The 12,936-nt window shown below is 40.9% G+C and overlaps 1 protein-coding gene across 3 annotated transcripts in view; it reads left to right on the top strand.

Annotated features, from left to right (window-relative positions):
- Positions 1-8,273, top strand: part of epb41l5 (erythrocyte membrane protein band 4.1 like 5) — a 41,604-nt gene extending 33,331 nt beyond the window's left edge. Inside the window, exons 18-26 of one of the 3 annotated variants that reach the window (XM_046843482.1) lie at positions 84-175; positions 801-929; positions 2,106-2,170; positions 2,351-2,437; positions 3,776-3,857; positions 4,800-4,877; positions 4,968-5,021; positions 6,081-6,214; positions 7,104-8,273. In XM_046843482.1, coding sequence (XP_046699438.1) covers positions 84-175; positions 801-929; positions 2,106-2,170; positions 2,351-2,437; positions 3,776-3,857; positions 4,800-4,877; positions 4,968-5,021; positions 6,081-6,214; positions 7,104-7,167 — 785 coding nt within the window. In that variant the 3' untranslated portion in view covers positions 7,168-8,273. Of the gene's footprint in view, positions 1-83; positions 176-800; positions 930-2,105; positions 2,171-2,350; positions 2,438-3,775; positions 3,858-4,799; positions 4,878-4,967; positions 5,022-6,077; positions 6,215-7,103 lie in introns of all 3 variants that reach the window. The other 2 variants (XM_046843475.1, XM_046843491.1) reach the window with 2 other exon arrangements.
- The last annotated feature ends 4,663 nt before the right edge of the window (positions 8,274-12,936 follow it).

The raw sequence follows: 12,936 nt of genomic DNA, 5'->3' as shown, positions 1-12,936 counted from the left end.
CATGTTACTGTAATATCAATATCCCGCTCACAATTTTCCGTCGTGCAGCATGTTTAGTTGAAGTGTGTATCTTTTTTTATCAGATGCTACAGCTCGACTTAAGCAGCTGGAAATGGACAACACGCCGTCCTCCACTCCTGCTCGCCCTAACATCAATGTCAACATGAACAACCAGGTCGGTTCTTCCACCCAAAATTGCACTCGGCGGCCCCCCGAACTCAGAACACACACAATTACTCATGTGACAAAATGGCTTTTCTCTGTCTTCCATCACAAACGTGTGACTCTTTTTAAAAGCTCCGATCGGCTTCCGGTTCAGGCAATGCTCTGTTGAGCGTCGGAGCTGCAGCTAATTTTTTTATATTCCCCCGATGCACTTCCTGTTATTCGTAGATCATGTAGCGCTCGTTCACCCTACGGTCGGGGTAATTTGGACTGTATGATGTTATGCATGTCAAACTGATGATTTATTGCAAATGTAGATGATGTGTCGAGCAAGCATTTTTTTAATGACCTTCAGATGCAGTGGGACCCAGTGCACAGGAATAGTTTGTAGTGAACTGAAATACATTTCATTTGGATTTTAGGTCACTCAGGGCGTTTTTTAATTATGCTTTCATTTTTATTAATGTCTGGGTCAGGATTTACACCCTCGTGTGTTTGACATATTGTGTAAATCATTTAAAAAAAAACCCGCTTCATTTCACACCAGCAACTATCGCAAAGCTTGAAACTGTTAAATGGAGCGCTGAGTAAGATACACCGTGTTAACGCTTTGCCCGTGCTGTGTACGTGTTCAGGAGGACGTGCTGAAGCTGACGGAGAAGAGTCTGAGCAGTGTGAGCAGCAGTCCCGTCCTAAGCCAGCTAAAGGCACCGGATGAGCTGAAGAGCAACATCCTCAAAGCTATAGCTGAGGCAGCGCTCAGGGTGCCTCGAACATCTCACAATCGCACACACGGACACTTTGATCACAACAGCATGCAACAGACATACGTTACATTACAACAAGGAATGAATGAAAAAATTGAATTTTTCATTGATTTGGTCCTTTGATCAAGGATCGGCTCTGAGCCCTTTCTTGTTTGCAGTGGTGATGTACCGGTTGATAGACGAGGGTCAGACAAGAGTCTCTGTGGACTATGTTGTTTGTGGTGAGAGTAGGGAGCAGGTTGAGAAGAGGACCAGGTAATTATTAGAGGGACAGCGCATGTAGGACGTTTTGGAGACAAGGTGAGGGAAGCCCGATTGAGATGGTTTGGACACGTGCAGAGGAGGGACATTGGGTATATCGATAGGAGAATGCTGAGGATGGAGCCACCAGGAAGGAGGAAAAGACATGCAGGTAGTTGGTTTGAAAGAGTAGAGTACTGGGTGGTGGGGGTACGGAGACGGATGATTCGCTGTGGCGCCCCCTATTGGGAGCAGCCGGAAAAAGATGATGAAGGTCCATTAAAACAAGTCGATGTCGATAAGTATTCAGTCACAGCTGATTTGCTCAGAAGTTAGTGGAATTTCACGAAAACCTCAAATTGATGTAATTGATGCGAAAATTTCATTAGATGCTAATTAAAAGCATGTCAAAGCGGATTTCAAATCATTGTTCGCCGTAACTCATCCCTCTTATTCTGTAGGATGCAACCTTTAGGAAACATGTCCTGTGTAAATTGAGTAGCTAGAGTAACATTATAATGCTTGATACACATTTCCTATTGTGTGTCTGTATATTTGCGTGTATACAGTGTATATATAGGAGTGTGCTTTCGGGTATTAATGCTCATTCAGCCCCCAAGCTTATTGGAGAAGTCAGGCACTGTAGATGGAGGTGAGGTGAGGAGGCCCTGGGGTGCAATCAGCATTCAATTTCACCCCAGAGGTTCGCATTAGCAGCCACTCGAGCACTTCTACTGCAACCCATGTAAACCTTCATGTTGCTCACTTTGTGCGGGGGGGGACATTATTTTGTGTGTGTGTATATCTATTTTTCGCTCACAGCCTCATCCTTCACAAAGATTATAAAGATTTTCAAAGCAGCAACATTCTTTAATCCTTCTCTTCTTTGTATAGATTTATAAATTGCTTTAATCTTGGTTTGTCTTTGCTCAGGGCACAAGAGAGGAGATTGGAGTCACAGGAGAGAAGAACTGTAACCTTCAGGATGCTGCAGCTAGGTGAGACCTGGGACGAGTGGGACGGGGGTGGGGAAGGGGTTTGTGGGTGTTTGAGAGTTTATAAAGCGTATGTATTGTTGTGGAAGTGTGTTCGTGCATGAGTGCTGTATGATTTTTCGGGGTGGCGTCAGGCATTAACCGGTCCGTCTGTCCGTCTCGCTTTCTTTCTGTGTGTCTTAGGCTGAAGGGTCAAAGTGGGCAGCAGGAAAACACTTCCTCTCTGACTACAGGCAGCCGGGAGGCACTGATTCAGACATGCTCCAGCAGGCAAGTCCCTACTACAACACACATACTGCAAACGATGACCCCTACTTTTTTCTTTTTTTCCATGAGTAGAAATTCATTAAAAGAAGAATTCTCTATATTTTACATATCAGTTTGTATCCCACAATCATAAGCATAAAGGAGATGCTTAAAATGCTAATTGTAGGATTTAATTGATTTATTTATTTATTTTTGCCCTCTTTCCCCGTATTATCTTGCGTAAGAACTAAAAACGGCTGGAGAGCCACGCCATCTTTAGCTCAGTGTTGCCATCTAGAGGAAACCTGGCTTTGTGAACCCCTGCAAGTCACATGACCCGAGTTCTGCCTGGATACATGTCCATACTTAACCGCATGATTCATATGCAACAGATAGATGCGCAGTTAAACGAGTGTAAAGTCCAGAAGCCGGTAAGAGTCGATATTCACAAAGACCAAAAAAAAAAAAAAAGGTGAGACGCCATGAGCCTGTTGTTCTGATTAAGCCCTCAGGATTTGACTCATTTGTCCATTGTGTCTATGTTAATGTGTGTTGCATTTCTCATGGCTGTCTGAATGACTTAATTATCTCCAGGGAGGCAGAAGGCGAACCGACGTGAACCGGGCGAACAAACAACACCTAACGTGCGGTGCAGTTTAAATCTAGGTTTAAAAAGGATTTTATGTACACAGTTTCTCTGGGTTTAGACATGGTCCTTTAATGGATTAGTGTATTGAATGAAACGATTCCAAATACGAAAAAAAAATTGAAACATCATAATGTCATTTCCAAGTGGAAAGACGCATGTCCTGGATCTCGAGCATCAAACGGTGCACACACAATGCATGCTGATATAAGCGATATTTGTCTTTTTTTTTTTTTTTTTTTTTAAGCTTTCCATGGAAATGGCTTCTATTGGTAGTGACATCCTCTAATCCTCATTTCCACATTATAATCCCAGCTGTGAATCAGTGCATCCTTCATCCTTCTGCCTATCCTATTCTTTCTCTATCTCACACACACACACACACACACACACACACACACACACACACACACACACACACACAGTACTTGGGCATTTTAATGAACTTGCATATTACTCACTAAGGTCTAGGCCTTAACCTCTGAGTATACACAGTACATTCCCTATAATGTTATAATATTTATTTTATTTTAATCTTAATTTTTTTTTTTATTAGAATTGCAAATTGTTCTGTTAATTTTTGTTCAAATTTCTTATTAAATTATATAAATTGTTTTAATATTTTTTACATTTTGACTGTAAATGCATGGCTGACTGAATGTGAGCCATGCTTCATCTGTTTTTTTTTTTTTTGTTTTGTTTTTTTTTCCTTTCAGCCTCGAAGCAAAAACAGATGAGTTCATCTTCTCTTCACCTAGCGTGCCAGCAGAACCAGTGATCGAAGCCTCCTCAGCCAAGGTAACAAAGACCTTCAGCCTCTGGTTGCCTCAGCCTCTGTTATCACTCATTCTTAGACACTCAATTACAAAGCTATTAAAAGCTCATAGTTCATTCAGTGGAACAAGTTGTTGTTGATGATGATGATGATGTTTGCATAATGATCTGGCCATAATTAGCTTCCAAAATGTATCAGCAGTCTCTCTTGGCTTCTTTCTGTGTTGTGTATTGTTAAAGTTTAAACTTGAGCATAAGTAGAAAAATGTGAAATTGATTAACATACACTTTATGGACAAAGGTTTGTGGACACCTAACTTTCAATCCCCAATCTTCACTCTTCCAGGCAGATGTTCCACTAGATTTTGGAGTGGGTTTTTTTTGTATGTTCTCATACATACTGATGAAGGGTAAGGAAGGTGTTCAATAGGGATGAGGTCAGAACTCTATAGCAGGCCGCTTGAGATCTTCACGGAGCTGGCTTTGTGCACATGCTTGACCAGGTTCAAGTTAAGGAAAAATACATGTTGATGTATCCACAGATATCCTTTATAGGTGTGTACTTCCGAATATGGTATAAATTGGGGAAGAATCACATATGGATGGAAAAATCAGGTGTCCCAAAACTTATACATAGTGAATGACTTATGCAGTGGTCCAGATCAGTGGTATTTGTTCATTTAGGACACGGATTTAGCACCTGAAAGATCAAAACATAACACATGGCTATTTTGGCTCAATGATGATCTCAAATGTTGAGCTGTTTTTTGAGTTGCTCAGATGGTTTCCCTGTTTAAGTCTGGTTCCTCTCAAGGTTTCTTCCTCACAACATCGAAGGGAGTTTTTTTTTTCTTGCTCCAGTAAATTCTCTAAAGCTGCTTTGAGACAGTGTCCGTTGTGAAAAGCGCTTTAGAAATAAACTTGACCTGGATTATGTCTCAAAGTTTATGACGTTTCCTGATGCAGGACAAAACAGAAGAACGGGAGGCACATGCAGCCCCCCAGATCGATAACCTGATAGACTTCACTGATCCTACACCAGTAGTAAGTTCCCAAACCGCAGCTACAGCAACCAGCTGCATTTTCTTTCCCATACAAACCCTACTGACGTTTCTTTCTCGCAAACTTCTGCAGATGCAGCCGCCCAAACCCATCATTACACCTCGATGGATCGTTCCAGCAGCACCGGTAAGTTTCACTTCACAGTGGTGTTACGCTTCTCAAGCTTCATGTGCTCCTTATAACATACCCATACTGCCTTTCATTTAGTTACCTCTGCTCTGAAGCATAAATCATTTAGAAAATCCATTTTCCATATATCTCCATTATACAATTTTTGTGTTTCGGGAGTATCGTTTGAGGATTAATGACTTGTTTAGTTGAATAGGGGTCACCAACATGGCACCAGGTCTCCCGCAAGGACCACACGAGTCGCCCGTGGGCCTTTTCTTAAAAAAATTGGTTTTGTTGCTATTCTTTTTTAAATCTGTCACGGATAGACCAAGAGTCGGAAACCGGAGTATGGTTTAACACCATGTCTTTATTTAGTCTGAACATATACAAGGCAGAGGCTTGAGGAGAAGTACGAACCGGAGAGCAGGTATAAACCGTAAAGCGGGTAGAATCCGTGACGTGGGTAGTCCAGGGATGATCGCCAATGTGAACCGTTAAAGGCAAACCTATCCTGAGCGCTTCCTCCGATGCGGAGCATGGAAGTACGGGGAATACTAGTGGGAGGAAGTCCGGTAGATCTCTCATGGCAACGAGTAGATCCGACTGTGAGTAAAGTGGAATCGGAGCTTATATAGGGGAAAGGTAATAGGAAACAGGTGTAGGTGATTAGAGCCGAGAGAGTCTGAGTGAGAGTTAGAGTCTTGGAGGAAGGCATGGCTGGTGGTTCCCTGACAAAATCACACTTGCATTGGTGTGAATATGAATGACAATATTAAAATATACATGACTAGATATAGATGAATATCATTAATTATTAATAATACCATATAATTAAAGGTAAATTGGGCAAATGTCTTATTTTAGAAGTGTGTATCAAACTGGTAGCCCTTCACGTTAATCCGTACCCAAGAAGTAGCTCTCGGTTTCAAAATGTTTGGTGACCCCTGCTTTAGGAAGCATTTGCAAATTTTGTTGATTTATTGTTTATCTATTTTTGGCTGTCCACACTTTTCAGTTCTCACATAGTATCCGTAGTCTAAAACTTTTCCCATGTCTTTCCCCCTCGTCCAGCAGACTGGCACCTTTACTAACGGCCTCCTAGAGCTTGACAAAGCAAAGACGGCAGCGCAGCCAGGCGAAGGTGGCGCTCCCGCCTCCCTCCCTCACCTCCCTCACTTCCCTCATACTCATAATGTGATTGCCACCAGGTTTGTGTTGGTCATGTGTATAGTGTGTGGTTATTATAGGAGAGTAATCAGTAATGGAGACGTGTGTGCATTTTTTTTTTTTTTTCTTTTAAAAACTACACCTTCCCATGCATCTTTTTCCTCTTACAACACAGCAATTCGCCAGTAATAAAGTTAAAGACCTACGTTTTTATTTATTGGAGAATGACGTACTGCGGATTTCTCCATGGAAATACGGAAAAAAATTATTTGTAATTGAACATTTGGTTTACTGATGTGCCAAGTCTCAAATCAAGCACCAAAATCCGCCATTTTGCACACGTCCGGCAAATAAAACCGTCCGTGGGAAACATAGCAAGCGTTCCGTTTGGTGTCAGGATGATATTATTGTCATCAACAAAAAAATTGGAAATACGGAAACAAATTATTTGTAATTAAACATTTGGTTTACTGATGTGCCAAGTCTCAAATCAAACACCAAAATCCGCCATTTTGCACACGTCCGGCAATTAAAACCGTCCGTGTGGAAACATAGCAAGCGTTCCGTTTGGTGTCAGGATGATTTCCGTCATTAAAAACACTGATAATAAACATATATTTGCATAAAGCAGCCATATTTGTCCATGCGCATGTTGATTCGATTATCCAAATGTGAAAGGTGTGAATTTAAGGTACTTTAAGAACAGATAAAAATGTACAATTAAGTTGCAATTAATCATGATTAAATATGTGTATACATGTAATACATAGTATAGTGTGTGTTTACTAATATTGGCCCCCTTTGTAATTACAAGTCAACCCTTTTGCTGCACATCACATATGTTACTTGCTTTTACCCATTGTGATGAATGGCCTAGAATTTGGCCTGTGTGTTACCCCTATTTTACCCTTCCTTTTTGTTGTTTTGCAGCATTGTGGCTCATCCTCAGAGGAACAACCACAGACCCAGGGGCCTGCTGACCACTGAACTCTAAGCAACATACGTCCGGCAGTAACTACCTAAAAACTTTACCCCGTCCCACTCTACTGTCCCCCCCACCACCACCCCCTTCCACTCTACATTCCAGTATGATGCTGCTTGCAATGCATTCCAGCACAGAGACTTTCCAGTGCGTGTGTAGAAGAGTAGACGTTGTGTCTTGATCAGCCTTCACACCGCAGGAACTCGTTAGTTTGCCACTGGACTCGTCGCAGAGGACTTGCGAACAAGGCGTCGCTCTGCCCCCTGCTGTCCTCACAAATCATGTTACGTCACTGTGAAAAGAGCAAAAGGACCGTGATGGATCCCCAGCACTGGAAACTTTTATTTATAGAACATAGTGTTTTTTTGTTTTTTTTTTAACCTTTGGCTTCCTGCGATAGACATTTAGTTCGAAGTATACGATTTTAAACGCTGTACAACAAACCGGATCATTATTAGAGGTCAATATTCTGTAGCACTGGACGACCTGCAGTCTTTGAGCGATCGAGCCATTTTTTTTATTTTAAATCCAGAGTGTCGTTTTTAAGTTAGTCGTTGTGACCCGCCTTATTTTAACAGTATGTTCCAGGTGTTACATTTATAGCTACATTTACAGTATAAATCTGTTCTTTTTATCATTGTTTTATGCTTTTGACTGCAACAATTCGGCGGATCTTCAGTACACGGTTTTGCGCTACGTTGATCGCCACTCGGAGATGATGCGATCACAGTGCAGGCCAGGAAGTATTCGGAAGGGCTAATGAAAGAAGTGTTGCACAGTGATCCGCTGAGCTCGGTCACACCTGGGGAAGAAAGAAAGAAGAAAAAAAAAGTTGTTGAAGATGTTCTGTATCATTTTGCATTCACTGATTGTCCACCAGCTCAGTCGTCACGGTTGCGCTCGTTTCTCTGTAGCGGTCTGACTTGAATTATATCTTATCTGTTCTCTTGACGCTGTGAGAGCACACCGTTTCATGCTGTAGTTTCGTGCTGTAGATATATTTACTGACTTCTGTAGAGATCACTGTACTGATGTATATCGAGTATTTACACACAAAAACCTTAGAGCACCTTTTCTATTTGACTTGTTCTCTGAGTAAAAATGTATTTTAACAGCAATGGTGTGTGTTTATTGCCTTCTTAGAAATGTCCCAAAATCAAAGCAGACTAGATGAAGGGTTAGAATAAGTGCTGTAGAATAAGACATGAGATGGAAGGGTTCCTGGTTCAATCCTGAGCTTGAGGCATCACCCGTTTCCCCTCGAAACGACACCATCTTCATATCTTGATCTCTCATTGTGCGGTGCACAGAAATGATTTATGACACGTCTGGCATTTTTCGGGACGTCTGCCCTTTATTTTAAGGACATTATACCTGTCTCATTGCATTTCGGTGAAGGTCAGTGGCTGAGAGAATTCATCGTTTATTCATTTCATTCATCTTCAGTAATCACTTTAAATTGGTCAGGCTGCTGCAGAATTTGAGTCTGGAATTTATCGATTCATTTGACGGTCAGGCAACAGTCAGGAAAAGGCAAATATATACTGTTTATATTCGGAATGGGTTTCTGCAATGGATATTGGAGGGGGCATGAATCAATCTTCATGAATAATCCAGATATTTCTTAAACACTGCAATAGGAAGTGATACAAGATCAATAAAAAAAATACACATAAGCCATTTATTGATGAATATATGAAAAGTGAGTGTGTGTGTGTGTGTGTGTGTGTGTGTGTGTGTGTGTGTGTGTGTGTGTGTATATATATATATATGGTTTCTCAAATGCTTGGATAACAAACATGAATAAAGTTATTGTTATAAAAGATATATTTACATTTATATACATATCTACAGCACCTACAAAATATAAGTCAAAGTTTGTGGACACCTGACCATAAGATTGTGCTGTTTTGGGGTATTGTCAAGCTGGAACAAGTTTCGCATCTCTATGTTGAAGTGAAGAAGGGAAGATCCTGTACATTTGTGGGGCCACATAGGACTGGGGGAAGTCTACTTCTACTTCTACTTGACACCGGATCATGTGATCATAAATTAAGTTCTGTATGGGATCTACCTAATAATGTGTGCCTTTTAGCTTAATAGTGCTACATCTGTTCTTTTAACAGCCCCAATCCTTTCTCTCTCCTCCAAGTCCTCCTTCTTGTCGCACTGTATGTGCACTTCTAATATTGTAGCTCCTCTTGCCTGCCATACTTTATGTGTAGGCTTTGCTGAAACGATACGTTTTTAATCCTTTGTAAGGATCAGGAAGTCTTACGTCTCATATACGCTATACTTCCCAGTGGGTAAGTTTTTATATAGAGCATATGTCAAGTCATCACAGGCACTCTGAACACAGGTGCTCTTAGTATTTACAATACACAAAGTGAGGACGCTGGTTATAAATATTTGATGTAAATTTGACAGCGCTCAGAACTGCAGAATCATTGCAAGGGAGAATTTCAGCACCACCAAATATCAAAATGGAATAATGAAAAAATACAGAATGCACAAAGCCATTATTGATTGGGGGTGGGGGTTCTGAAATTGAAATATTCAGCCTGAGGAATCAAAGTAGGAAGTAAAATGGCTTGGAGAGACCCTAGAACATTAGTAATGCACCAGACATCTGAGAGCAGAACAGACAGCTAAGTAATGGAAACACTGCATGTGGAGATTAGAAACGAGATGAAGAAGATTAAAGTCTGGAGTTAGAGGAGGAAAAATAGAACATGACAGATAATGATGGGTTATGAGAGGAAAAAAAGGCAGCATGGTGTGAGCTGAAATACAAAATACAGTACATGCAGGTCAGGACCATTTGGAAATAACAATATGGCCCACTGTATTTTACTGTGGTAAGTCATGATCTTACGTACTGCTACATTTACATTTATGGCATTTGGCAGACATACCGGTCTAGAAATCTTTATTAATAATCACACCCTAGAAGGGAATAAAGTTCAAAAGGATTTTTATGATATACATAATGTATATCAAATATTTCTACATAATTTAGAAGGGGAAAAAAAACCCTGCTCCTTTTCCTCTCGTTTAACTGACTGTTAATCAGAGCCCAGAACAGCCTCAGATCTTTTTAGTCTGACAGAATTTCTGCTCAAACTGTCAGAAACCGTCTGAAGGTCGCTCTCATCGGGGTCTCGACCTGAATGCGGCAACTCGAGTGGGCAAATGCTCACGTTCTATGGCGTCTACCACTCTCTCCAAAAATGCGTCAGGCAAATTGTGGTCACACTAGATACTGACCTGTCTTCGGACCCCCCCAGACCCCTCAATACAGTAAAACTACACATTTTAGAGCGGCCTTTTCTTGTGTCACACCTATGCAACAATCATGCTGTCTTGATTAGCATCTTAATCACAGATTTACAGATTTGTGAACAATATTTGAGAGATATAGTGCGTTCGTGTACATAGAAAAAGTCTTAGAACTTTGAGTTCAACTCATGAAAAATGGGGGCACAAACAAAACAAAACGTTGTATGTATCTGCTCCCAGCAGGGGGTGACACAGGCCTCAGGACTAATGCTAAAGCTCTGAATAGATCACTGTGCTCTGAAAATATGGGACGTCTTTACCGTAATCCAAAGCGATGACTTTAAAAGCGAGGTCTGACCCCACGCAGAGGGTCCAAGAAACATCGGCATGAACAACTATGCACTTTTAAACGTCTCGCCTGCATCCAACACATTTACAGTACATTCATTTAACAAATGAAAAGGAAATGTTTATCCTGTAACCAGGCAACACTCCAAAACAAACTCCCTGCAAAAAGATAATGGCATAGAAGAGAACAAATCCATGAATGGCTTTAAAAATACGAGCAAGTTATGAATCCTGTTGCAGATTCTCTCGCAACTGTCTTGTGGCATGTAGCAGCAAAACATGGTGTAGATCAGGGGTCACCAAACCTTTTAAAACCGAGAGCTACTTCTTGGGTACGGATTAACGTGAAGGGCTACCAGTTTGATACACACCTCTGAAATAAAACATTTCCTCAATTTACCTTTTATTATATTTTATTATTAATAATTAATGATATTGATTTATATCTAGTCATCTATATTTTAATATTGTCATTTTTCAATTCACACCAATGCAAGGGTGATTTTGTCAGGGAACCACCAGCCACGCCTCCTCCCAGACTCTAACTCTCACTCAGACTCTCTCTGCTCTAATCACCTACACCTGTTCCCTATTACCTTTCCCCTTTATAAGGTCCTAATCCACCTCACTCACGGTGGGATCTACCAGACTTCCGACCACTAGTATACGTCCATGCTCCATGCTCCATGCTCCATGCTCCATGCTCCATGCTCCATGCTCCATGCTCCATGCTCCATGCTCCATGCTCCATGCTCCATGCTCCATGCTCCGCAGGAAGCGCTCAAGATAGGTTTGCCTTTAACGGTTCACATTGGTGATCATCCCTGGACCACGCACATTACGGTTTATACCCGCTCTCCGGTTCATACTTCTCCTCAAGCCTTTGTCTTGTATACACTGATGTAAAAATTAGACTTCCTGAGATGGAATAAGGAAGAAACCTTGAAAGGAACCAGACTCGTAAGGGAACTTTATATGGTGGCATCGAATGTCCATTCATTCCAGTTCCATGGTTGTTGGGGTGTACTAAAAAGTTCATGCAAACTGCGGTCCTGAAGCAATCGTGTAGCACTTTATATTAATCAAATTTATAATCGAAGCTGTTTAGATGTGAAAACCTGATCATCACACCATTACATAGTGTGTGTGTTTTTTTCCCACAAATGTGAAATAATTCACAATTTAATTTCCAGTCATGAACTAAGAGGCCTGTGTTCCACGTTGCACAAAGCGAACTTTAGGAACGTATGGTTTGACATATTTGAAGTGGAAGATCTCGAGTGTCCCGTACACAACCCTCACCTCAACCTTACCGAACACCTTCGGGATGATTTGGAACGCCGATTGAACTGATCGTATACAGTACAGTACAGTACTTCCTGATCTCACCAATGCTCTTGTAGATGAATGATCACAAATTCCCACAACCAAAATCTAGTCCAAAAAACAAAACGTTCCAGTAGAATGGTGATTATTATAACAGTGAAGATGGAATAGTGTTAAAGTGGTTATGATAATCAGGTGTCCACGAGGATTTAACCCTATAGTGTATGCTAAGCCATGAGTGCAGTAGGGTGAAGAGAAGTTTTTCCCTATGTAAAAAAAAACATTATTTGCTTATGTAAATGTTCCACAGACTGGAAGACCAACAACTCCTTTATTATCGCTTTTGGGTTTTCATTGCCAATGCAATGAACTTTATGGTTATGACTGTTAAAGCACAATGGGAAATAATAATAATAATAATAATAAAAAATATTAATCATACATTTAAACAAACACAGCAATTTCCAGCATATTGATCATTAATTTTACATGCAATTAATTTGTGAAAAGGTTTAAAAGAGTGTGTGTTCTGTTTTTGTGTCTTCATGGGGACCAATATGAGGAATAGCTAATATAATTTCCAAGTATTTTATTTATTTTTTTCCCATTTTAGTTAATGAGGTTAAGGTCAGGGTTAGAGATTTAGGTGTAGGCATAGCATTCATTAGCTGTAGAAAAAAATGCCAGGAGTGTGTGTGTGTGTGTATATATGTGTGTGTGTGTGTGTGTGTGTGTGTTTCAGCTTTAATTGCTGTGCCACTTCTGCTCTCTCTCTCTCTCTCTCTCTCTCTCTCTATCCACACACACGCACGCACACGCGCGCGCTCT

This window comes from Silurus meridionalis, chromosome 3, assembly GCF_014805685.1.
Source record: "Silurus meridionalis isolate SWU-2019-XX chromosome 3, ASM1480568v1, whole genome shotgun sequence".
Taxonomy (NCBI): Eukaryota; Metazoa; Chordata; class Actinopteri; order Siluriformes; family Siluridae; genus Silurus; species Silurus meridionalis.
This window is presented reverse-complemented; position numbering and strand designations above follow the sequence as displayed.